This window comes from Orbicella franksi, chromosome 2, assembly GCF_964199315.1.
Source record: "Orbicella franksi chromosome 2, jaOrbFran1.1, whole genome shotgun sequence".
NCBI lineage: Eukaryota > Metazoa > Cnidaria > Anthozoa > Scleractinia > Merulinidae > Orbicella > Orbicella franksi.
In genome coordinates this window covers 5,919,512-5,947,011 of record NC_138146.1, presented here as the reverse complement: position 1 = coordinate 5,947,011, position 27,500 = coordinate 5,919,512, and the positions used below count along the sequence as shown (strand labels likewise).

The 27,500-nt window shown below is 40.6% G+C and overlaps 2 protein-coding genes and 1 pseudogene across 5 annotated transcripts in view; all 3 read left to right on the top strand.

The window, feature by feature from the left end:
* LOC145477873 (uncharacterized) overlaps positions 1–27,500 on the top strand; it is a 96,831-nt pseudogene that overhangs the window by 11,247 nt on the left and 58,084 nt on the right. The window lies entirely within an intron of this gene.
* Positions 1–27,500, top strand: part of LOC145477866 (uncharacterized) — a 62,521-nt gene that overhangs the window by 10,342 nt on the left and 24,679 nt on the right. The gene's annotated exons all lie outside the window — the stretch shown is intronic.
* Positions 1,099–14,669, top strand: LOC145477867 (uncharacterized). 3 transcript variants are annotated; one of them, XM_081455725.1, is made up of 7 exons: positions 1,099–1,324; positions 1,950–2,111; positions 2,265–2,342; positions 2,547–2,614; positions 3,055–3,180; positions 9,388–13,263; positions 14,138–14,669. In XM_081455725.1, the coding sequence occupies exons 1-6, from the start codon at positions 1,255–1,257 to the stop codon at positions 13,249–13,251; spliced, it is 4,368 nt and encodes a 1,455-aa protein (XP_081311851.1). In that variant the 5' UTR covers positions 1,099–1,254; the 3' UTR covers positions 13,252–13,263; positions 14,138–14,669. The 3 variants fall into 3 exon arrangements, with proteins under 3 accessions (XP_081311851.1, XP_081311850.1, XP_081311852.1); XM_081455724.1 differs by lacking the exon at positions 14,138–14,669 and having other exon boundaries at positions 9,388–13,302; XM_081455726.1 differs by lacking the exons at positions 1,099–1,324; positions 1,950–2,111; positions 2,265–2,342; ... (1 more) ...; positions 3,055–3,180; positions 14,138–14,669 and adding an exon at positions 7,263–7,622 and having other exon boundaries at positions 9,388–13,302.

Sequence of the window (27,500 nt, the reverse complement as noted above, 5' to 3'; positions counted from 1 at the left end):
TTTTGAGTTATATCTATTTGCGTTATGCCTCTTTGCGTTATGCCTCTCTGTTTTATGCTTCTTTGAGTTGTGCTTACTTACGTTATGCCTTTTTGAGTTATATCCATTTGCGTTATGCCTCTTTGCGTTATCCCTCTCTGTTTTATGCCTCTTTACGTTATGCCTCTGATTTATGCCTCTCTGGTTTATGCCTCTTTGCGTTATGCTTCTCTGTTTTATGCCTCTTTGCGTTATGCCTCTTTGCGTTATGCTTCTCAGTTTTATTCCTGTGCGTTATGCTTCCTTGGGTTATGCCTGTTTGAGTTAGATCTGTTTTTGTTATGCCTCTCTGAGTAATGTCTATTTGCGTGATGCCTTTTTGAGTTATGCCTACTTGTTTTCTGCCTTTTTGAGTTATGGCTATTTGCGTTATGCCTCTCAGTCTTATGGCTCTTTGCGTTAAGCCTCTTTGCGATGAGCATTCTTGCGATATGCCTCTTTTAGTTATGTGTCTTTGTGTTATGCCTATTTGCGTTATGCCTGTGTGAAGAATCAGCTTGTTGCCGTTCAGTTATGGATTGTTATTGAGTAGTTTTGAAGGTTGAATTTTGTTACATACCTTGACCGGCCAGAATTCTACCCTGCAAGACAGGGTAGAAGAATGTACGAGGAAAAATACAAGAAATGGGAAAATCGTGCGTTTTGTTCCTGTTGATGAGCCAGAAATCAATGTTCTGTTTGAAGCCAAGCAACCCCTTCAACAGGAAGAATCAATTCCTCTTATGCGAGCCAAGCAACTCCTTCGTCAGGCAGAATTTATTTCTTCCAGGAAACTTGCAACTCCTTTCGGAGGGAAAGCTATTTGACGTTTCACACTCGGGAAGTATTGCTCCCTTTCGGTGAAACTGTTAAAAATCATCGTTATTTGACTGTAGTCCAGTCAAGTTTTCTTTACGAGTAGAAGGTATTCGAAGGAATCGTCTTTACTCCAATTAAAAGTTATCAAATTTTCAGTTTTAAATGTTGGTGGTACTTCAGAGGTGAAAACAACTTCAAGCCACGCCCACAAAACAGAATCGTAGTACCTCATAGCGGTTCTTTTTAAAAATTTCCGACGAGCAGCCCCGTCTTAGCCTTTTCAGATGGAAGTCTTTCTGTCGGAAGTAGAAACTATTTCTGGGATACAGGCTTGACAAACAGAAATAAATTGGGCGCAAAAACGAAAATTTGAAATCTTAAAATTTCAATTTTTTTCGACAGGGTTTTTTTTCAGTAATGGCGGAAAGTCAAGTCACTTCACCGTCTTCTGATGCTAACCCAGATTTTGATGATGACACTTTAAAAGGTATAGAAATAGATGTTAATTTTATAACATAACTTAATAACATCGAAATTGTTTAGCTGGAATGATCTATGGACACGGCCACATAAACGGCTCATAAAATGTTGTAGAGCGTGAGACGGAATGCATCGCCCACAAATAAATCATGAAGTAGAAGTGTTCACTTTTATATCTTATAGAAGTAAAGTGAAGAAGGTTCCGGGTTTGAAAGACAAAGGATGAAGTTTTTGCCATATGTGTAAAGTTCCCCTACAAAGTTACAAAATTCACTTATAAATTTGTATGTATCGGAAGCTAAAACACCATTAGCCACAGCAGTTGCTCTTTTAGAAATAATTATGAACTTGGACAGATGCGCACAATCAAGCAATGCAATTTTCTGGTTCTGGATCCTGTTCCGAATGAAGTATCCTGGCGTTGATCGCTGACCGAAGATGCACGGCTGGGCTATGGGGACGAGACTTGTTTTAAGAAAATACATCTTAGCGGTACAACCATAAATAAACATTTTAAGCTTCTAGCCATGGCATACTTTACAGTAAGGAATACGAATTAGCAAATTGTGTGTCAGTATTAGGCATCCGTGGAAAATTTCAGCCATTTATTAAATCACCGTTTCGTTTTTCAGCGATAGCCACAGTCTACTTAGAAGAGGGTAACAAAGAATACAGAAGAAAAGAAGCTAGTAACGCCCTGTCGTTCTACACGCAAGGAATCCAAGTGAAATGCAAAGATGACGTACTGAATGCCAAACTGTACAGTAACAGAGCTACTGCTCATTTCTATGTGGGTAAGATCTTATTTTGTATTTTATCCGATTAATTTCGTGTCAAAAACGCGGGCAGTTAGCTATAATTTTGCTACGTAACTGAATTTACTATAGCGTCACCTTTATGCTTTCTATGGTACGAGGTAACATAATAATTTTATTTTTATTTGCTAGGAAATTACCAGGAAACACTGAATGATGCAACAGCCGCTGTCACTTTGGAACCAGCTTTCATTAAAGCCATAGAAAGAGGTAAGTTCTTGACGAACATTTTTGTTGACTTGTGTATGACAAGTCTAAACGAATTAGCAAAAAACCGCTAATCGTAAGTTTGCAGGCCTTTCAATAAAGTGTCATCTGAAGAAACTGGAAGACTTTTTGTATTGTTAGTTTGTCCGCCGTTCCTCATTATTTTTTTCTTATAGCAATATAATTGAATCTATTTTAATTTTTTAGGAGCTAGTGCTTGTATAAAGCTAAAGCGTTACGAAGAAGCCACGACCTGGTGTGATAAGGGATTGGCAGTATCCTTTGTAAAATGTTACATTCTTTTACATTCTTAAAAGACACAGGTTCTACCACAAAAGCCGAATCTAATAATTGTTTTATTATACATTGAAGGGGAAAAAAATGGAAGTCATGTTTTTGCTTCTTCGCTGACAGCAAGCAACAAAAAGCGCGCCAACTTGAGATGATTACCCTTAGAAATCGTATGCACGGTGGTCATACATGACATGATTACCCGTGACCTTGAGTGTCCTTGAAACGATTATTGTATAATCTGCAGCTAGATGACGTCATAGGCGCTAATTTCAAAAATTCATTGTACGCTTTCGGCCGATCAGAAAAGAGATTGTTCAGATTGTTCAGGAAAGAGTTCAATGTATAATAATGGTATTTGTCGTTACGATCAGTATCCATGACCTTTTCATAACATTGTGTCTTGTGACTTGACAACAAGAAGATTGACAAGAACAACAAGACATTAGTTGATTTACGGGCCAAGTGTGTCAGTGAACCTGATACATCACAAGAAACAAAGAGACAGAACATGAAGAGCATACCTGTCACTCACACTGCAATAGCTCAGGTAAATATTATTACAATAAAAATAGGATTGGCACAAGAAAATGTTCTCGAGGCTTAAACGGTAAAGCTGAGCGTTGTATTTTTCTGAGGCTCTTCGCATAGCACCCCACAGAAATGTTTTTCGCCCCAAGCAAAAACACTAATCGACGCATGTTGAATACGATTTTTGAACACAAAGCTGCAACAGATAAGAAAAGTGCCCTGAATTAAAAAATGGCTGTCGCAGAGAAGCAGATCATGTGGATTCCAACATGGTATTTATAAAACTGAGTAAGCTTTACCAATCGATCACAATTTAAAGTTTGATGATTACAATGGGTCCGCTGTGATTCTGTGCCGTGCAAATCAACGCAAACGTGGCCTGTTTCATCGGGATGCAAGATGACGTCCTTTTTTTGACATGACTAGGACAATTATTTATTTCATATGTTCACGAACGCGACTTTGAATCGCCTCGGCTTTGGGATATTGTTAACCGTGGGAACAGCTATAGATAGTTCAGTCTTTATGAGCGACAGATAGCTCAGTCTCTAACCTATCGTGCATTGTTTCGAACGGTGGAAAAGTACTCTGAAGGCACGATCCATAAGAGTGAACCTGATCAAAGATCGGCAATGTAAATACTAATCAGGGGAAATATTCGAGTCAGTCGCACGAGGTTTGTTTACGATAAACGGGCACTGACAGCTGTAGAGGCCCGCAAATGATTCCCAAATTGTACCTCAAATAAACCCAGGACCGGAAATGAGTCCACTACAAAAAGTTAGGAATGGCGTGTACTCCATGATAAGTCTATGGATGGATATCTATACTATTCAATCATCCTAGGTGAAGAAAAGATATGTACCTCAGGCATAAAAGCAGGAATAAAAAGCACTAAACACTGCGCAAATTTGACATGTGCCGACTGCAAAAACTTTCTCGTTTAGAAAACTCTAAGCAAAAACAAACATAAATCTTCGAAGATGCCCTTGCTATTATTTTAAACCGCTTAGCACTTTTCCCTGTACACTTCTTATACCTCATCATCATCATCAATCCTCATCGCACCATCGGACGCATAAGGCCTTCACAGTCTCTCTCCAGCGCGAACGATCTTGTGCCGCCTTCCGGATTTCACCCCAGGTCAAGTGTATGGTCTCGAGTGCTTTCTCCGTTGACCTCCTCCAGGTTGTTCTAGGCTTTCCTCGTTGTCTTTTCCCTTCTGGTGTCCAGAATAGACCTTCGCTAGCAATGTCGCTGGGGTCTTTCCTCAGTATGTGTCCAATCCAAGTCCATTTCCTCCGTGTTAAGCTCACCATGATGCCTTCTTGGTTACAAATCCTGCCCACTTCCAAGTTCGTCACTTTCTGTGGCCATCTTATGCCCAATATAATGCGAAGGCATTTATGGGTAAAAACCCTCAGCTTTCTAACTATTTCCTGAGTTGTTTTCCAGGTTTCCGAGCCATAGTGAAGCACTATCTTAACATTTGAGTTGTAAAGCTTTAATCTGGGCTTGAGAGAGATCTTTTTAGAGCTCCATACAGGCTTCAGTGAAGTAAATGCTTGTCTCGCTTTTCCAATACGTGCTTTCACGTCTGCGTCTGCACTTTCCTGTACATCAATCACGCTACCAAGGTAAGAGAACCGATGTATTTTCTCTATCTCCTATCCGTCTATTTTGATTTGGCAATTGCGCTTGCATCCAATGCTCATCTATTTGGTCTTTTCGCTGTTGATCTTTAACCCGACCTTACGTGCATTGTTGCTTAATCTACCTGCTTTCTCACTTAAATGCGCTCCAGAGCTGGAGAGCAGACAAAGGTCGTCAGCGTAATCCAGGTCTTCTGATACGGATGTCAGCTTCCATCTAATCCCAGTACGTTGGTTACTTGTTGTTTCCTTCAAAACTCAATCTAGGGCAATCAGAAACAGTAAAGGTGACAACATGCATCCTTGTTTTACCCCTGTTTCGACCGCAAACCATGGTGTTAAATTTCCCTCATGGAGAACGCTGCAGGTAAAGTCTCTGTATAAGGCTTGAATCATCCGAATAATCTTGTGTGAGATGCCATAAAGCTTTAAGAGTTTCCACAGGGTAGCACGGTGCACGCTATCGAAAGCCTTCTCGAAGTCAATGAAATTCAGGTGCAGGGAGTCTCGCCATTCCATGCATTGTTCTGTTATATTCCTCAGGGTGGAATTCTGTTCTGCGCATGACCTTCCCTTACGGAAGCCTGCTTGTTCCTTTGTCATCTGATTGTCCACTGCCTGTTGAATTCTTGTCAGAATAATTCTGGTGAACAATTTAGACACCACTGATAAGAGAGTGATTCCCCTCCAGTTGGTACATTTAGTGGTGTTGCGCTTCTTTGGGATTTTCACGATAAGACCTCTGTGCCAGTCATCTGGGATCTGTTCCTCCTGCCATATGTGCTCGAACAAGACGAAGAGCACCTCATAAGCTGTTTCAATATCTGCATTTAGTAGTTCCGCCGGTATGTCATCATAGCCAGGGGCTTTGTTATTCGTCAGTTGTCTAATTGCTTTTCGTATTTCATTCCTAGTTATTGCGTCTGAATTTATGTCTAATTCCGGTGCATAATAAGTAATCAGTTTTTTTGTAAGTACTGTAAGTAACTACATTAATATTGTATTGTAAGCAGTGTAAGTAGCAATTAATTAAAATTAAAAATAATAATAATAATAATTCCGGTGCATTGACGTCAAGACGAGGTGGATTGCGTGGGTCATCTCTGTTGTGTATTGTACTGAAGTGTTCTGCCCAATTTTTGTTAGGGTGTTTCCGTTTAGGTCCTTAATTGTTGTAGAGTTTTGCTTGATTTACCAGAGAGACTTCTCGTAATATCATACAGCTTTCTGTTATCATTTACCTTTGTTGCTTCTTTTGCTTCTTTTCCTTTATTCTCGATGTAGTTTTTTTTTGTCTTCACGGGCATTTTTCTTAACTGCTTTGTTCTTAACTCTGTATTGTTGCTGGAGATCCCCGCCTTGAGTGTGTTGGGTTGGGTATTATTTAACATGCGTTTCTTCAATTCTTTCCTTTCCTCAACTTAAGTCCACGTATTGCCTGAGATCCACTCTTTCCTTTTTCTGGTTGAGTACCCTAGCACTTCCTTTCCTGTTTCTGTATATATGCTGTTAACACTTTTCCAAATATATTCCACCCCGGTTTCTTCTTCCTGAGCGCCCATTTCCGCTAGACCCTCAAACCTGTTCTGTAGCCTTAAGCTGAACTCTCTTTGTGTTAACGGATCTTTAAGTTTGTAAAGGTTTAACCTTGTCCTTGAGGACTCTTTGACTACCCTCCTTAGTTTCAAATAGAGCCTGCCAACCACCAACATATGGCCACTTCCACCCCTAAACACCCTTGTGTCCAGGAACGAGGTTCTCCATTTGCTGGTAATTGCAAAATTATCAATCTAGTTTTTGGTGTTTTTGTCTGGGGAAATCCATGTGGTCTTATGAATCTCCCTATGAGTGAAGATGGTACCCCCTATGACCAGCCCATTAAGACCGCAGAAATCTGCAATGAGCTCTCCATTCTCATTCATGTCACCAGAGCCATGTTTTCCCATATGATCTTCTCTTCCCGTGTTGTCACTCCCAACTTTGGCATTAGGTCACCTACTACCATCAAGACGTCGTGCTTTGGTGTTGCTGCCACCTCTGACTGTAGCTGTTCATAGAAGTTGAGCTTGTCTGCCTGGTCTGCTGTATTGGTGGGTGCGTAGCATTGAATGACCGTAAGTTTCCTATATTTAGAGTAGAACCTAGCGCGGACAATCCTCTCGTTTACTGGTTTCCATGCCATAAGTGCCTTAGCAGCTGTTTTATTTAGCATAAGAGCCACACCTTCCTGATGTAGTCCATCCTTTCGGCCCGAGTATATAACAGTTGTCCCATCGGCTAATACTAGTTTGCCACTTCCCGTCCATCTGGCTCCACTAACTCCTAAAATATCAATCCTATTTTGTTTCATTTCCTTGGCCACTTGTGCAGCTTTTCCACATTCAAACATCGTTCTGACGTTCCAGCAGCCAATTCTGGTTATGAATTTAGTCCCAGCAATGAGGGTGTTTCGGCTCGCGGAGCGTCATACTACCATCCGAGGAGTGGTCCTCTTTCTGGCGACCAGTCGTCTTGCACTGTAAATTTCCTGTGTCGGTTTCTGTAGTCGCTCATTAGTCTGAGGGGGTAACTAGCCGTTTGCAGACTTGCCAGAGCCCCTATTAGCCAGTTTGTTCAGGGTTCCTGCTAGGCCTTCACAGCCACCGCAGCGGCCCCGGGAACTAAGTCCCACTGTACTTCACCCTGACAGGCAGTCCCCTACTCCGCTGTTGCCCACCTCCCACGAGCGACGACGTTAAGGGTTGGTCTTTGGGAGGCCTTCCTATACCTGCGTCCTTGATATACACGGGCTTCCATGGAAGTGTACAAGGTCAGTTTTTTTGTGTGTGCGACTTACCGTAGTGTTCTTTAATAAGATAAACGTATTTGTCAGGCCGCATGATTAGAGCTGTCGCTTTTGCTCGTGCAAATTTTTTTATTGTCAATAATCTCCTCTTTGCCGAAAGCTACGCGAAAATGTTGTCAATCCACTTGGGAATTCTCACTTCGGAATTATCAGTTGTCTCCAAACTTGAGGATAGAGTGAACACCCCGTGTTAGCATACATCTCAGGTCCGAACCCAATAAAGTCCACTCATGTCCAATACATCCGATCCGTAACGGGTCGCAAAAGAGGTGACGGTTCGCGACGGATCGTGACGGTTCGCCGGGTCGTCACGACCCGTCACGAATCGTCACCGACTGTCTCGACCTTCACACCGGAAGTCATGTCGCGAAAAGGGATAGCGGAAATAACAGGCGAATGAAGTGTGTGAATATTCCTCGTTCTAAAAAAAGCGGCCACAAACATTCGAACAAGTGTAAAAAACGACGCACGCTAATGATGAGTCTCTCGCGAACTGACAAACGGTCACGAATCGTCACCATCCGTCCTGGTCGTGACGATCCACCGACATGTCGCGAACTGCACAAACGGTGACGGGTCGTCGCGATCCGTCCCGATCGAGACGATCCGCCGACATTTTCACCTCCCTTCATAGTACAAACATGGTCAAGGGTTGTTACCATCCGTCTCGTACGTGACGATCCGCCGACATGTCGCAAAGTGACAAACGGTGACAGGCCGTCACGACCCGTCACGGATCGTCACCACTTTGGCGACCCGTTACGGATTTGGTGTATTGAACAACCCTCATAAAGTCATTCAGGGAAGAACCTAACAAAATATTATGTTATTACTGTGAAACACAAAAATAATTGAAAACCAGAAATATTTATGGAATGTTATTGTGTAGCTAGGAAAAAGCCAATTAAGCGTGAGAAAACTAAACCACAAACGGCAGCGTGTCCTGAACTTTATTGTGATTGATTCAGTACACAATTAACCTCTCAGAATCAAATCAAAGTGTTCACAGTTTTCCGAGTTACACATTAAAAAAAAATAATCGATTCTATAAATTCTAAATCCATTGTGCAAATTCCTGAGTCCATACCTTTCCTCCTTTTATTGCGAAGCAACCATCTCCGGTGCTGGGATCATCTGCGTTACAATTTTGGGATCATTTGCGGGCGGGGATCATTTGTGGTCCTGCAGCACGCGATTGCAAATGTTGGTTTATATTTTTGCTTTCAGCTTAGAATAACGTACGTAAAAAGAGATACTTGTACAAATTAGCTTTTTACGCTGAAACATTAACAGTTAATGTGAGAATATTTAGCACGACATTTGCAGGCTAATGTAAATATTTTTGTGAGTCTAAGGAAACTGGCGCCGTCACGCAACGTATCAAAAAATTGTAGTTTATACAGGGGACCTATTCACTGACGTGGACTTCGACACTATGAAATATCTCTCAGTAAAACCTCGGTTGTTGTTGAAAAATGTTGATTTTCCAATAGAAAGAGTTTGAAAGTCGGCAAGAGAAATCATTTAAGGTGTATAATACTAAAGTGACGGCGTCGAACGCACTCATGGTCTTTGATTACCACTAATTTACTGGCAATAATTTCGGGACTTTGATCTCTGGCCGTTTAATAGAGGCTGGCCGTTTAATAGGAGCTCGACTGTAGTCAACTTGTGTGTACCTCCTTTTACCCATGTTTGAAAGTTTTCGTCAATCATTTTTTTTTTATAGCACAGGGAAGATTCTTTACCGAAAACTGCCAAAGATGTAGAACATGGACGTCATCTAACAATTGCCAAAGAAGTGGACAACAAAGCGAAAGAAGGAGAGGCCTATTGTAACCTTGGCATTGTTTATAAAAGTCTGGGAGATTTCAAAACAGCCATCGATTACCATGAACGTCACCTGAGAATTGCCAAAGAAGTGGGAGACAAGGCTGGAGAAGGAAGGGCCTATGGTAATCTTGGCAACGCTTACGGTGGTCTGGGAGATTTTCAAACAGCCATTGCTTACCATGAATGTCAACTGAAAATTGCCAAAGAACTGGAAGACAAGGCTGGTGAAGTGGCGGGCTATTGTAATCTGGGTAACGTTTATTATAGTCTGGGGGATGTCAGAAAAGCCACTGACTACCAGGATTGTTCTCTGACAATTGCAAAAGAAGTGGGAGATAAAATAGGAGAAGGAAGGGCCTATGGTAATCTTGGCGTTGCTTATCGAAGTCTGGGGGATTGTAAAGCAGCTATTGACTACCAGGAACGATCTCTAAAAATTGCCAAAGAGTTGGGAAACAAAGCTAGCGAAGGAAGCTCCTATGGTAATCTTGGCGAAGCTTATGATAGCCTGGGGGATTTCAAAACAGCTATCGACTACCATGAACGTCATCTTAAAATTGCCACAGAAGTGCAAGACAAAGTGGGAGAAGGGAAGGCCTATGGTAATCTTGGTATTGCCTATGAAAGTCTGGGGGATTTTAAAACAGCAGTTGATTATTACAAGCGCCATCTAAAAATTGCAAAGGAAGTGGGAGACAAATCTGGAGAAGGGAAATCTTACGGTAATCTTGGCAATGCTTATGGTGGTCTTGGCGATTTCAAAACAGCCATTGCTTACCATGAATGTCAACTAAAAATGGCCAAAGAAGTGGGAGACAAGGCTGGTGAAGGAATGGGCTATTGTAATCTGGGCAACGCTTACGGTGGTCTGGGGGATTTCAGAAAAACCACTGAATACCAGGAACGTGCTCTAAAATTTGCCAAAGAAGTTGGAGATAAAAGAGGAGAAGGAAGGGCCTATGGTAATCTTGGCGTTGCTTATCAACGTCTGGGGGATTGTAAAGCAGCTATTGACTGCCAGGAACGATCTCTAAAGATTGCCAAAGAGTTGGGAAACAAAGCCGGAGAAGGAAGCTCCTATGGTAATCTTGGCGACGTTTATGATAGCCTGGGGGATTTCAAAACGGCAATTGACTACCATGAACGTCATCTAAGGATTGCGCTAGAAGTGCAAGACAAAGTGGGAGAAGGAAAGGCCTATGGTAGCCTTGGCAACGCTTATAAAAGTCTCGGGCATTTCAAAACAGCCATTGATTATCAGACACGTCATCTTAAAATTGCAAAGGAAGTGGGAGACAAATCTGGAGAAGGAAATGCTTATGGTAATCTTGGCAATGCGTATGGTGGTCTTGGGGATTTCAAAAGAGCCCTTGATTACCATGAACGTCAACTAAAAGTTGCCATAGAAGTGGGCGACAACGCGGGAGAAGGAGGGGGCTATTGCAATCTTGGCAACGTTTATTATAGTTTGGGGGATATCAAAACAGCCATTGCCTATTATCAACGTGCCCTTAAAATTTCCAAAGAAGTGGGAGATAAAGAAAGAGAAAGAGGGGCCTATGGTAATATCGGCGTCGCTTATCGAGTTCTGGGGGATTGCAAAACAGCGATTGAATACCAAGAACACGCTCTAAAAATTTCCAAGGAAGTGGGAAACAAAGCTGGAGAAGGAAGCGCCTATGGTAATCTTGGTGACGCTTATCACAATCTGGGAGATTTTAAAACAGCTATTGACTACCATGAACGTCATCTTAAAATTGCCACAGAAGTACAAGACAAAGTGGGAGAAGGAAAGGCCTATTGTAATCTTGGTGTCGCCTATAAAAGTCTAGGTGATTTCAAAACAGCAGTTGATTACTTTGAACGTCATCTTAAAATTACAAAGGAAGTGGGAGACAAATCTGGAGAAGGAAATGCTTATGGTAATCTGGGCAATGCTTACGATGGTCTTAGAGATTTCAAAACAGCCATTGCTTATCATGAACGTCAACTAAGAATTGCCACAGAAGTGGGAGACAAAGCAGGAGAAGGAGGGGGTTATTGTAATCTTAGCAACGCTTTATATTCCTTGGGGGATTTGGTACGAGCCACTGGCTACCAGGAACGTGCTCTAAAAATTTTCAAAGAGGTGGGAGATAAAAGACGAGAAGGAAGAGCCTATGGTAATCTTGGCGTTGCTTCTCGAAATCTGGGGGATTACAAAAGAGCCATTGAATACCAAGAGCGTGCTCTTACAATTGCCAAAGAATTGGGAGACAAGGCCGAGGTTGCCAATTCGTTTTATGGTCTTGGTAGGAGCTTTGAATTGCAAGGGTCCCTACCTAAGGCTCTTGATTGTTTTCAATCAAGTGTGAGAATGTTCAATATAGTTAGGCATGATCTTAAAGGTAAAGATGAGTGGAAAATCAGCTACCGCAATATGCATGAAGCTGCGTTCACCAGTCTGTGGCATCTGTTATTGAGACAAGGCAAGGTAGTCGAGGCTCTATTTGCTGCTGAGCAAGGACGTGCACAAGCACTTAATGATCTTTTGGATTTAAACTATGGGCTCGAAACATCCTACTATCAGTTACACACCAGGGAAGAAAGTACCTTCGACTCATTCAATTTCCTTCCTTCAATTGCCGTTTTTATGGCAACTGATGAAAAAGACATTGTTTTCTGGGTTGTTCAAGATGGAAAGGACGTACAATTAAGGAAAAAGGCACTCAGTGTTAACAGTTCATTGAATTTGAACGACGTCCTGAGGTCTTTAATTGTTGCTGCTTCCCAGGAAATTGATGTGAGAGCTGGTGTGAAATGCGAGGATCGTTCGCTGGATGAGCTGGGAGACGAGCAGGTGGTAAATGAAAGGTCACCGCACACATCAGCTAAGCATGTTCCCCTCCAGATGAGTGTTTTAAGAACACTTTATGACGTCATCATTGATCCTATTGCAGACTTGATCCATGGTAACGAACTTATCTTGGTTCCTGAAGGTCCATTGTGTCTGGCTCCTTATGCTGCATTGTTGGACTCTAATTCCACGTATTTATGTGATGTTTTTAGGGTCCGAGTTATTCCGTCGCTCACCAGTTTAAAACTGATCACAGATTCTCCGGCTGGTTATCACAGCGAGACGGGGGTGCTTCTAGTGGGTGATCCGTGGGTACAAGAGGTTGTCATTCCAGGGAAAATATTGGAACAGCTGCCATGCGCCAGAAAAGAAGTACAGATGATTGGGAGAATGTTTAACACCAAACCACTCATTGGAAGAGAGGCAACAAAGGATGAAGTATTAAGACGACTTCCCACGGTTGCTCTAATACACATTGCGGCGCATGGTCGAATGGAAACAGGAGAAATTGCCCTGGCACCTAATACTACACGAACTTCCAAGATTCCTGCGAATGAAGACTTCCTTTTAACTATGAAAGACGTAACAAGTGCTCAAATTCGCGCAAGGCTGGTAGTATTAAGTTGCTGTCATAGTGGTCGCGGAGAGATTAAGGCTGAGGGGGTTGTTGGCATTGCGCGAGCGTTTCTTGGTGCCGGTGCTCGTTCTGTCCTGGTGTCCATGTGGGCGATTGATGACGATGCCACTCTGGAGTTCATGAAAAGTTTCTACTCACACTTGGTAAAAGGGATCAGTGCCAGTGAATCATTGAACAAAGCCATGAAACATATGAGAGAATCTGACCAGTTTAATGAAGTGAAGCACTGGGCTCCGTTTGTGTTGATTGGAGATGACGTCACAATAAAATTTGGCGGAAGCGAATAAATGTCTCTGACTGTAAGTAGGAATATGTGTAGTAGTGACTTGAAAATATCATAAGCGAAGTATTATTAGGTTTGGTACCGTATATATTTTATCTTACACGGGCTTTAGAGGCTCCCAGGCGAAAATGCGGGAAAATATCTGAAACATTATTGCACTTACTGACGTGAAGTATGTTAATAGCAGAGTGCTAAAAGGGCATGATACATTTTTAACAGTAGTTTGACTTTATCAGATATCGCTATGACAGTTCTTTGTGCAAAGAATCGTTTCAATATTAGAATTATGGAATAGGTAACGTTAAAACCTGACTGCCGTGACCTGTGGATACTTTCTTTATGGAATGATTCCTCTATGTGAAAGATTTCTTTAGCACTGAGTGTGACTATATCAGGTTTTTACGAACACAATTTACCTATACAATTCTGATATGCAAATAAATATATGAAAGATCATATATTTAAACTGCGTAGAAATATGTGAAGACATCAATGATCACTACAGTAATATACACAACTATACACAACACGGTATTTGTGAAATTAAAGCCTGAAAAAAAAATTATCAATTATTATCGCAGCGATGATCATTGATGTCTATATCTTTGTACGCAGTTCAACTATATGATCTTTCATATATTCACTTGTATTCGTCACCATCTACGGGTATATTACGAACTCACAATATGACAAGCTCCCAGTTGGCTAGTAGCTTAGTTGGTAGTATATAGAGCACTGCACCGTGTCGCAGAAGTCATGGGTTCCAATCCCGTTAAAACCAGGAATTTTTTCAGGCTTTAATTTCACCGCTGCTTTAGTTTTGTGAATAATTTCGATGAACATTGATGCCTTTATTCAGTTTTGATGTGTTGTACATATCTATCCCTTAGGTACGGAACTTGGAAACTGTACATAGCGAGGAAGCGGAACGTGGAAACTGTACATAGCAAGGAAGTGACCAAAGTGCAGAGTCTTAATCAAGACGTGTATCTGCTAACGTGATATGAAGCTGTTTTCTTCACAAGAAGAAGTCTCAACAAACCTATGAAAGACACTGTTAACATACATAATTAATGCAAATTTTAACTAAGGAGAAAAGCAATGGTATGAACCTTTCCCAGACTAAGTTTTGTAGATGTTCAGTGCTATTATCGATGCAAATGAGGTCGACTCAGCGACTTTTTGTCAAGATATATATTGATGTTAACGTAAATACACAACTCGCTTTAAGCTACAAAGTAAATACGCCAAAGACAGAACTATTCTAATGTTTAGGCCAAGCAAGGTGTTTTGAGTTTTTGGACTTATAGTGATTAGGTGTTTTTTGATGTACGCTTTATTTGAGATATTCACCAGCAGCTTACAGATAATTAATGAGTTTGACTGCAGAAGAATAATGTAAATAGTAACATTTCAGTATTTTTCAACATAATCAACAGGGTGGTGTTTCTTAGGCGTGATACAATCCGTTTGGAGAAGTTGTTTTCACGTGTCTCTTTTACGTTTAAACATGTCATATAAATAGTGTGTAAAAGATCCTCCGAATATTTGTTTTTTCATTAAAACGGAAGAAAATTCAGCACGTAATCATCTTTCTTAGATAACTAATGCCACAACTGAAGGGCTTTATATTACACGTCAACCTCTTTTAATCCTTCTTGTACTTAGTTGAACCGTATGTCAATTATCCTGCTATGCTTGAGGAATTCTTAGCCGACTAGATCATTGGCCGACTTTTCTTTTCCAGCGCTTTCTCCGGTCTCACTTTTGTACCCGTCCCTACCACTGTAAGGTTATGGTTAGCTCCGTCATTCTTGTCGAGAATTTTGTTGTTGTCCAATCGCGATCAATTCTGATTTTGTCACTTGCCTCAGTGAAGCTGACGTCATAAAAAGAGAGAGACAGCACTTATTACCAGTTTATGCTCATAAAACCTGACTTTGCGCAATCTCTAGGGCTCCATACACGGTTCTTGCATGGTCCGAATTTGGCCGTCACCCGAGTTGTCCCTTGTGCGACTTCGAAGCAGTGTCTTCACACTCAGACTAGACCATACACTGGCCTAGACTGGTTCCAAAACAACAGCCAACAGCCTCCTCCCCCCCTCCACCGCCACCTCTCCCTCCAAAAAAAATATTTCCTTAAAATTTTCAGAGCTACAATTGCAAACGGCTGTTACGTAGGGCTGTAATGATTATTGCGGAAGAAAATAACCTTGCCAAAATCTCAGATTTGCTCAGACAGAGAAAAACAAGGGAATGACGAAAGAGGGTGGAAATTGAGGAAAGGAGGACGGGGAAAGATTTTAATTCTTCGAAATATTACAATATGAAAGGCAAAATTCTTTGACGTTAAGCTAATAATCTTAAAGCGAAATATAGGTCTTTAGACTCATAACTCAATTCACCACTGACTGGTAACAGAGCAGTTCTGATTATGGAGCCATTAACGACTTACATGTATACTGTAAGTGTGTGACTTCAGGTCCCTTGATTGCTTATCTAATAATTTGCATATCTAAATACATAGCAGCTTTCTTTGTTTCCTGGGTAATCGCTCATCGTAAAATAAATCTTTAAGAGCAGTTTGCTGTAAGGATCAACTAAGGTCATGCAAGATGGAAAAAACCGATTTTCCCAAACTTTGCCAGAATAAAGGCCTAGCTGAACTAGTTCTAAAAATATTTCAGGTCGTTTAGATTTTTATTTATTTTTTTGCAATTTTTTTTTGTATTTTGCGCTCGCGGCGGCCAAAATTGACGACGAAATCGGGCATTTTTCGGAAGCTCCCGTTTAGAAAGTGAAAGCGTTCTAGAAAAGGTTACGTTAGCCCAGGAAATCAAAAGACCTTATTTCTTCTGCTTATTCGCGGTGTAAAATTTAAATGAAAGATTAACGTGAATTTTTGACGAATTTCTTAAGTTTATGCTTCGTGACAGAGCTCACCAACTCTGAATTTAGGCGAAATTCAAGGCTCAAAACAGCACTCTGGTACATAGCTTCAGCCAACCAGAGTATACTCTGGAGAAGAACAATCATTTCAACTACACGTCGGGCGAAGAAAAAATAGGTCCGCAACGCGTACGCGTGTTTAATGCGTTTTCAGTCAACTGGAGCCATAATCAGAGATGGACAAAGGGTAAGATTTAAGCAGGAAATGTTATTGACAGAAGAAGACTTTGTTTACCAAGGGATGTCAAATCAACTTGTACATGAAGTGTCAAGATGGTTTCCTGGAATTACTAAGCCTGTAAGTCCTGAATTTCACTGAAGTTCTGATATTAAGTTTGTACCATGACTGTAAAGGAAATATAGACATGTTGAACAACAATCAATTTGCATGGAGAATTTACTAAGTTCTTTCACTAAAATGAAACTGTAAGCGCAACAAAAGGAAACCAATAACGCTAATACACTGTACATTTTTTATACTTCTTACAATAGCTTGTTGTAAGGTTACATGCTGATCAATGGGTAGTGGTTTGTAGAATATCTGCTAGACAGAAGAGTGTTCCTGATGAAGGAATCAGAGTCTCCAAGTGGTTGTCAGAATACAGTAGTTGCACAAAGAGTTCTGTGAATTAGCTCAACTCCTCACATAAAACATATTGATGAGATGTTGATACAAAGTAAAATACTTCAATGATAAAAAATAATAACAAAGGAGAACAGAGTGTTCCATTTCCCATTGCTCAGTTGCTTGACCCTGGTTTACTAGGTTCTTGTGCTCACATCTGACATGGCATGGTGCAGATGTCTCGCGTTGTTCTTAGTATCAAAATTGTTCACTGCCAGCTTTAACTCAAAGTGTAAGAGCATGTTTCCAAAGCAACTGTCCACAACTTTTCTGTACATTAGTTACTTCTTTATAGGTGCAGGTCAAAATGTTGGTATTTCATCTGCTTTTGCATCTGTAGGCATATGTTAGCACTATTTATTTTGAATTTGCATTTTACATTATGTGTGAAACTCGGTGCTGCTTTGTTTAACTGGGTCTGTTAATAACTCACATAATTATTGAACTGCAGCAAATATAGTCCAAACAACACGTGAAAGAGTACAAATATACAGCAAAATTGTATAATTAGTTATTTTTATAGCAGAAATCCTACTTCTCAAGTCTGCGAAAGTCATGCAAAACTGTCACACTCTCCCTCTTTTGCTGATAAATAATTATCCACTACAACATTTGGATAATAAATCACTTGTTCGACAATTTCATGTGCAGTATCGAAGTATAATTTCACTCATTGTTCGTGCATTGACCTGCTCATCAAAATACAGCACATTGACTCATAACAATATAGAGCAATACTTTGTACATGAAAACATCTATTAAGATATATGTGCTATATTGCATTGCATGGTATCCCATAATAGCCATTCACTCTATGAGATGCACCTGCAGGGAAACATGATGGTAGTTGAATTAATCATCTCTTGTTGATATTTGTTTTTATGAATACAACTACCATGATTCCCCGCAGGCGCCTCTCATAGAGGGAATAGAGCATTGCAAGTTATTATATTGAATTGTACACGTATACATTCTATTAAAAATTGAAAACAAACATGGAATGCAGTGTATGACATTTGCAGACTGCAAACTACATTTAGGCCTAAATAGTGGCCTGGTTAGCCTAAACGTCACTCTGGTTAACCTAAATATCACTCAGGCTAGCCTGAATAGTGCTCAGGTCGGCCTGTTTATGGTTGGCTCTCGGTAATGGAAATGAGGATGCGATAATGAATGAAAAGTGTGCAGTCTGGAAATGTCATAGACCACCTGGATGTAAGTCAGTTAGCTACGTGTTTCAGTCTACAGAAAATAGTCTATTGTTCATACAGAAAATCTTGAAGAGCTATAGAGGTCACTTCCAATAATCATATTCACAGTGAAATAAGTTTGCAAATTAATATATTGTATTTAATGAGACAATTCAACACATTGCTTACCAGCATTTTCACCAAAGAGTATTTCATTTCCTTGATTTGTAGTCTCCAAACACAGTGGTCGTTGGACCAATCATATCAAATATTGTAAGGCCTGGACTTTCCTCCACAGCATTCAGTTTGCCATACAAACAGTGTGATATGTAGTGGTAGAACCTCATTATGTATAAACCAAAACATCATTTGATTCCAGTTTGTCATAGTGTACATAAGCTTAATTTGTTGCGATGTTGGCAAGTAAAACACAGTTAAATAAAAATCGCAAGCATCAAATTCCAGCATCCCCGGTGAACATGTGATGAGGTAGCCGATCATACTCGCAGATTGATCTTTCCATTTAACACGATCACAAACAGTTCCAGCAAGTTCAGCAGTTCGACTGAAATCACATCTCAATGTGACTATATATAGCCATGGCTTAAGAAAATTTCAATGGCCTGCGTGACCAAAGTAAATCCAGTCGCCCAGGAAACTCGGTTAGCAACACCTGAATGAAAAAGCAAGGAGTAACATGGAGTAAGGCATTTGTCGGTAAGTAAGCTTAAATTCCCGAGAGCTGTGCAGCACTTTCGAAGAAAGGAAGAGAACGACAGAGCGACTGAGAAGTGGAAAATAACTTAGACTTACCTTGAAAATTGGAAACCAACTCGCAACGTAAAGCCGTCCAAATTATTCGAAACAGGAAACACGACAACGACAACACAACATCTAATGATAGACCCAGCAAGTTGTAGCAATGTGGCCGCCTTTACTTGAACACTCAAACGACACTGCTTCCCATGCACGCGGACGACGTGAACCAGCATTAGGGCGCCATTACGCCCATGTACTTGGTGTTCGGCCTTCCCGATTTAATACGACAACAATACGAAATAACACTCGTGATGATTCATATCTTCGGGAAATCCCATGGGACCTTCGAAGTTTTACACTCGGGATGGTTTAATACGGAACCGTTTTCAACATAGTTGTTTAATGCGCATGCGCATTAAACACAAAAATTGGGGTAAATTAAAACAGGTCACTTAAGCAATATGAACGACCCTTTGACCTTTCATGCCATTCGGAAATCAATACATGGCAGCTCTTAATTTGACTTTCATTCGTCGAAATACACATTTCTTTGCCTTTGTTTGCTTTTCTGACATATTCTCAAATAGAAGAAGTTAGGATTTTGAATCTGGAGGCATCTACCTGCTTAGTGAGACAATCTCAGATAGTGCAGAGCGCAATTGATAGCTCTGGTACAGTAGTCCCATAAGTACTCACCCCTGCTCGGTTCACTTCCGGTTTGTGTCTACCTTGGTAGTCTGCTACGGCTTTTCCCCTTTGCAGTGTGTATATTTCAAGGTCGTATTTTCATTCAAGGTCCAAAACTTACGCACAAATTAATTACTACTGGTGTTTTACGTTGATTTTCGGTCATTTTTAATTTAATAATACGCTGAAGCAGCAAACGTGACAATTTAGCTCTTCACGCCAACTTTGTAACTTGATACTTTTGTTCTCCTCGCAAAGCCATGTAATATGAAACCCTTGTTTTCTCCAAAACATACGGAAGATGTCCTTGTTTTTGGAGATAAATGCAAGAAAGTTAAATATCTGATGTAGTGATGAAGAAACGGAACAGAAACGATGTTTTACGAAAAATGCAAATTTTTACCGATGAACAAGAACTAATTTAATTATCAGATAGTCACGAAATATCACTTTCTTTTCCTGTTGCCACCTTTGTTGTTAACAATGAAACAATTCACAATTAACACACAACGATATTGATGGCTGAGAAGCAATTCAACGAAAAGTATTGAAGATAAACAGTGCTACTTGGCAGATATGAATGAGTCTCCTCAAAGACTGATTAAATTAATTTGCGCTTTCATTAGGTGCCACGGCGTCTGCAACAATATTTGAGCATTTTCTTGGTTTCTTTTGTTACAAATTTACAATTTGCGGAGTATTAAAGCCACTAACTTGGGAACTTTTTGGTCTCTCTTACAGACACAATTAAGGCAAGAAATAAACAAGCCGCTAAGGAGAAGCAATACATTTGAACCCTGACAAGCACACTATTATAGATTGAAAACAGCAGATGATATTCGGCTGCACCGACCTGTGTGTAATTCTAAAAGCTACACAGCCGCAGTAACGTTTCGCTTTTGCAATAAAAAGGGACAATTGGCGTTACCTGAAAAATAACTGCTGTCCTTAGTCACATGACATGATATATAAAATACCGCGTGGAAAGATAGTGTATAACACGAACGATGCTAGAACGCATGCGTCTTACATGTTGAGCTCTACCATAAGGAAAACCACTCAACATTTGTGTGTGATTCCGTATGCAATGTATCCTTCACCTAATATAGAAGCCACGAACGCTAACTAATCTACGCATGCGTTTAGGGCAAATTAGTTTTGTTCTAAGGAGAATGGTACCACAAGGAGAGCAAGGGGTTACCTGAAACAAATCAGTACAGCTTTGTAATGTTCAAAGCTAAGTGACGGCGGTGGAATGTGTTTTACGTAGAGTACACATGTACCTTTCCCACCCTACCCCCACTACTTCCTTGCCTCTAGACTAATTAATTAATTGAAATTAATCAGGAGCCATAATCGGGGACGGAGACCGTAAGCGCGCGCCATTTTTAGTATTGGGGTTGTCTCCATGATATGGGACAATTTTTCTATTTTTAGAACAAATTGCGCCATCGCCTGAGGCACACGCGCGTACATGCCGCGAGGATTTTTGCGGATGTCGCGCGGGAGAAATGGCGTCCGAAATTCCCGAAATTTTTCCTGTTTTTGGCTCACAACTCAACGCGTTTACGTCTGTCGGAATTTTGCTTAAGTATTTTCGTCGTCAGCTGCTCCAGTTTGAGTGAAGTAAGACAGTGTCGAATTTAGGTATGTTCCGCTTTAAGCTTAGATATGTATCGCTGACCAAGTTGTGTTCCGACGGATGCTTCTTTTACATGAGCTGTACATTACTCCACTTTAAATTTCACATATGTTGAAGATTAACAGCTTTTCAATAACACAGCAAAACACCAGCTGGATATATTTAGATATAGCAGAGCTTCAGGACGTCATAGTTTCCTAGCTCCTCTTGCCACGCGCTTGCGAGGAATTTGTCAGTCTACCGCGACCGAAAAGTAAAACAAAATAATTGCTAGTTTGAGTTTCGCCTGTATTGTCAGTAACGCTTGATGTTTCATCAAGGCCCAATATCTTTACGTCCGTAGATACTGCTCAGTTTTATTCGTGTAAAATTCCAGTAAATTCTGTATTGTCGATAAATGAGGGCGCCCGCCGATGCGTGTTTTGTACAGTCAGTAAACATGACAAATTGTACTTCCGTCGCACTTTCGTGTGAAAACGTACATCGAACTCAAACAATAACTCTGTAGTTTTTAAATACGTGTAAGATTGATAAATTTTTGAGAACATATTAAAAGCTAAGCTGAAAATATGCGAATAAAGCAGAAATAATCAGCAAAGTTACGATGACGCTTTCTTTAATCAACTTCGAATAACGATTTCGATTTTGTTGATCGAGTTTAAAATATCAAAACTCCTTGTCTATTTTCGTTTTCGCATTGTAAAACTTCGCTATGCTTATGTTGAAGAAACACACATGATGTTAGTAGCCTTTTTTGCGTTCGTGAAATTTGTTGCAGCATCTCCGCACAAACGATAACGAAAGAAATCTTTGTCAAGATTTGTTGACAATTGAAAACACCGACTCGCACTTGAAAGTGCACGAGCTGCACTATGCAAATGAGCTAATTGTACGCGTCAGACTTTCCTTTCAAAAACTTTTGCAAACTCACCAAACAAGCAGAAACAATAAGAAACCATCAAAAAAGTTTTGGTTATGATTAACCATTGTCCGAGAAACTCACCAATTAACTCGATACCAGAGTAGAGAGTTTCCTTGCTATATTCTTAAGTCAGAACAAACGCAAAAACATACGCGTAAGCTTACAACTAGCGCGAGCAGATCTTATTATTCATTCCCAGCGCGAGATTGAAGTCTTGTTTTCGACCCTGAAAAACCCACCTTTTCCAGTGGCTCGGAACATAAAACTACATATAAGCGCCCTGGTTCTTAGTCCCTGCCTTATTCCCTGCCATCGCTGTGAAAAATACGCAAGAGAATCTCTCAACTCTCACCATTTGATCACGCAACGTGACAACATCCACGCGAGAACCCCCGACATGTGCGTGGATTCGCGCGGATATATGACGTCAGGATGGCGCAATTTGTTCTAAAAATAGAAAAATTGTCCCATATCATAGGTGCGCGCGGATCCCAAGACTTACGGTCTCCGTCCCCGATTATGGCTCCTGAATTAATTAATTAAACAAACATTAAAGTTTACACCTTAGCGCCATAGCGTCTTAGTTCCTTAGCGGCAGGCAGCTCCCATAACCATCCCAACAGTGCACTCTGCACTAAAAATGAAAACAGCTGGCGTATTTTTGAAATTTGACCAACTTCGCATTTAGACGATAACGTCATGAAGCTCAAGTTGATCGCCGAATTACATATTAAAATTCGCTTTTAGAAAACGGCGGAAATAACAAGAAAGCAACAATCAAATGCACTTAATGTTTAGGAATTAAACCTTACCTTAGTAGGGTTTTCCCGACGGGAAACCATAGCAGTTTTAGCAAAACCCAGAGCGAAAGCACCGAGCCATGTCGCAGGTGACAGTAACGTAACATAGCCTTGGCCGGGAGATAGTGGGGGTGGGGGAAAGTGGAGGGCAGCAATGGACGCGCATGGTGAGATTTTACGGGCGAGTCATATTGAAACTCTCTGTGTATGTAAAGATTTGGTATATCCTCGACTGGATCAAGGAAGTACCTCACTACAGAAGTGGAACGCTAGCCTGCAAACAGGCTCCTGGCGAGGACGGAAAAAAAAAATTCGGCGAGCGAAAGAAAAGAATGAGCGAAATGATCGGGGCGGACCCTCGCTTCGTTCGGACTCACCGGGAGCGAGTACGGATAATTGCAGGAACAAGCGAATACAAACAACTGTTGAGGGGAACAAGGACCCTCACGAGAGGACGTCTGCGTTCTGATAATACATAACGGTCGACATTCATCTGAGGAGGGAATTAGCTCTCGTGGAGTGCTGAAAAGTGCTTATGGGTGAGACGTGATGAGGGAAAAATTATATAGTGTACGATAAAGCAGCTAGAAGTATATGTGACCCGTGAATTTTATGGAATTCCACGTGAAGTTTGCTAACACATTGCTGTTGTCTGGTACGGGGTACTGAATAGTTGCCAACTTATAACATGAGGATAAATACCACACAGTAGACTCAGAACATAGCTGGGTCTTCATCTCCTAATGCATAAATGTTGTCCACCTTGCGCCTTGGTTGGAAACTGTGTTTACACACCATATGAAATACTTGCAGTCTTAAGCATTGGTATGCTAAGTCAGTTTGCACGCTGGAGTTCCTTCCTTAAATATGCATGTTGGATAGGTTCAAGATGACACAGCCGGAGAGTTTTACAACTGTATTTCTTGAAGTACAACCTGGCGGGTATCACAGAACTTTCGCTAATGTTGCGCAACTCTAACAGTTGATCACTCAAAATGTATCTTAGGATACCATTCCTAAAATGACTGTCTGTATCTGTTGTGCAAAGGGCAACGCACGCGTCGCTAGAGAAGAACTTCGACCTATCTGCTTTCTTTGCAAAATACATATCTTTCGCCACGCTCTCAGGGTCTTGCTAGCGAATGGTTTGCCGTTCGATTTCAAGGCTGAAATTATCCTCCAGCTACTTATTTTCAGCTCCATTGAACTATGCTGATTTTTTGGGCGTTTTTGACGTCCAACCAGTCACTCTTCATCTGCCCAAGAGAGATCAGGAGTAATCCGAGGGTAATTTCATATGGAGAGGATCCCGCCCGACGTCTAAACGTTTACCCTTTGATACACTTTTTGTTCTTTTGACTTACATAACTCTTTCATATACCAGCCATAAAAAGTGCTGCCCCTTTCACATACTTAAAGTCGGCACAATGGATCCCCTTTTCAGAAACTTGCTCTACCTTTTTCGGGTAGAGCCTCCCCGTGTAGTCTATTAATGGAGTATTTATCTGTATTTAATGGGGCAAAAAAATATCTGTATTTAATGGGGCAAATTTGATGTTTTCCATCGCATCACCGCGTCTGTTACCATAAACTGAATTTTCGCACAGATTTTCTTTGACTTACTATTGGCCTTTCAGTTACTCAGGAATGACGGTGCCACCCAAATCAGCCAACATTTCGGAAGCGGTCACGCGCACACGCGCCATATGATCATACGTATCAAAGAAACCAACAAATCTTTGCTCAGAGAGGATTCATCGTTTTCTTTCATGCTCTTTTATCCGAACGACCTTAATCATTGAGTCCAACCAACGCAGTGAAAATTTGTGCCATGGACGTTCCGCTTCGGTAGTGATATCAACCATCTACTTTTTTTTTATCCAATCCAGGATACAACAGTGGGAGGCGCGGTGGCCTCATGGTTAGTGCGCTCGTCTCCGGATCGAGCGGTCCGGGTTCGAGTCCTGGCCGGGGACATTGTGTTGTGTTCTTGGGCAAGACACTTTACTCTCACAGTGCCTCTCTCCACCCAGGTGTATAAATGGGTACCGGCGAACTTAATGCTGGGGGTAACCCTGCGATGGACTAGCATCCCATCCAGGGGGGAGTAGAAATACTCCTAGTCGCTTCATGCTACAGAAACCGCGATAAGCTCCGGCCTGATGGGCCACTTGGCTCGCATGCAGACTTTACCTTTAGGATATAACAGATTTTGACATATACAAACCGTTTTAAAGCTGCCCGTTAAAGACACATCGTAAAAATGCACTCGCCCGTCAAAACGTGCAGTTAAAGTTTGAGAAACCACCTGTGCACTACCACCGCTCCTCCCTCTCCCCTCCCCCCTTCCTCTCCCTCCCAGCCAAGTCGAAGTTACGTTACTGTCACGTGCGACATGGCTCGGTGCTTTTTGTTTGTGTTTTGCTAAAACTGCCGTGGTTTCCCATCGGGAAATACTCACTAAGGTAAGAAATAATTCCTAAGCATTAAGTGCATTTGATTGCTGCGTCCTTGTTCATACCGCCTTTTTCTAAGAGCGAATATTACATGACTGTTACATGACGCTGTTTACAATCGCTCAGAAAGGTGGCTTCCACCCAAGTGCCAAACCGGCCGAAGCGATGGGAGTAGAGTATATTCCTATGATTTTAGGCGTGCAATGGATTATTGTTTTTGAAGAAACTTCTGAAGTATCATCTGAAATATCTGCTGAATTTGGTTTCTTCCCTGTGACTACCAAAATGAAAGCACACTGACCTTGTGCTAGTATATTCCGTTGGTTAAAATCTTATATTATTTCATTTCTTTATTTATTTGCTTCATTTGTGATGGCAATCTTCTGTTGTTGAGGGAAGACCCGAGCCAAATCTGGAATCGATGGAAACATTCGTGGAGCGGCCATCCAGATGACTTTGAAGAGATTTCACTGGTCTCAGCGTGTCGATCGATAAGTACTTATAGCGGATTGATCGTGTTTTCACTATGTGAAAGAGGCGAACTACATTATGTAAGAACCCCTGACGAGTATAGGTTATTAATTATTTTTAGTGCCAGCGGTTTCCCAGTTATAATTAAATTTCATCCTGCAACCTGCAACCTTTGCCCTGCAAAATGTACCTGCCGCCCTTTCGGCTCGGAAACTTACATTTGGCATAATTATATAAAAAGGCGCCATTATATTTTTTGGGATTGAACGTACTGAAGCATCTTAAAATGAGAGCGGAGAGTTTCAAGGTTAGTTTCATGTTGCTTTATGTTTCCACTGAAGGCTACGTTCAGTTTAATCCCGAAAATAGGATTCCTCACCGCTTCGTGCAAATACATCGTTAATGAAAGAAACGAACGGTACAGAAATGTAACTGAAGTGAGTAAACACGTATGGAATCTGAAGGACCATAAAATAAATTACGAAATCAAATGGAGGAAAGTAAAACAAGCGAAATCGTATTCAAACATCAACAAAAAATGTAATTTCTGTTTATGGGAAAAGTTTTTCATTATTTGTAAACCGGAAATGCAACACTAAACCACTCTAAGAAATTTCTGTTAAGTAGCGTGATCGCTTAATTGTATTTTGTATACAAGACCGTCACACTTCCATCAGCCAATAACATCTCGACATGTCACGCTGTAAGGCATTGTTCCCTATTTTAAATGTGTATATCTAAGATTGTAACCGTCTTTGTCTGGCAGTTGGCTGATGAATGCTTCGTAAGAAGCATGAAACTCGGAGTAGCGAATAAATGTGTTTGACTCAGCCCGACTCCATAAATCTATCTATTTACAGCTCTGGTTTTCCATTGAGCACTTTCATAACAGGTGAAGTCTTCAGTTTTATTCGCTGGAAATTATTACTATTATTATTATTATTATTATTATTATTATTATATATATAAATCTTCACAAACACCAGCCACACATAAACGATCTTCATGAACTCATATATACTATCACAAATGAAGACAAACTGCACAATTTAGTTGCACACCATTTAGTGTGCATATATATATATATATATATATATATATATATATATATATAAACGGTTATAAAATGCCTCAAGGCAACAAAGAATGCCACTGCGTCAGGAGGATCAATGAAGATTCACAGTCCAAGCCTCACCGCAAAAATGAATTTAAAAACGTTTGATAAAGCAAGGACGGACAACTTCTGACGGTAAAAAAAGTTAAAAAGTTAAAAATTTAATAAAAAGACGTTTCGGTCTTAGACCTTCATCAGTTCAGAAACTGGATGAAGGTCTAAGACCGAAACGTTTTTCTATTAAATTTTTAACTTTTTAACTTTTTTTACCGTCAGAAGTTGTCCGTCCTTGCTTTATCAAACGTTTATATATATATATATAGGCAATTGTGGAAAACGAGGACGGACAACTTCGAACGAAAAAAAAAAAAAATATATATATATATATACAGTAAAAAATCTAAGAAATCTAAAAAAAGGTTTAAAAATTTAATAAAAATAAACGTTTCGGTCAAAGACCTTCATCAGTTGCAGTGCAAGTGAATAATAAATTACAATAACCTTAAATAAGTTTACAGTATAAAAAATGACATCATATTACAAAGATGATTACATAACAGGACGTGGTAACACATGAAAACGAAAAAATTAACCAATGATAAACAATCGGTGATTACTAAGCGAGATACTATGACA

Coding starts and splice junctions, on each gene's coding strand:
- LOC145477867 (XM_081455725.1), top strand. CDS start 1,255: ATGGCGGAAAGTCAAGTCACTTCACCGTCTTCTGATGCTAACCCAGAT. Junction 2,112..2,264: donor TACTGCTCATTTCTATGTGG/GTAAGATCTTAT, acceptor TTTATTTGCTAG/GAAATTACCAGGAAACACTG. Junction 3,181..9,387: donor CTCACACTGCAATAGCTCAG/GTAAATATTATT, acceptor TTTTTTTTATAG/CACAGGGAAGATTCTTTACC.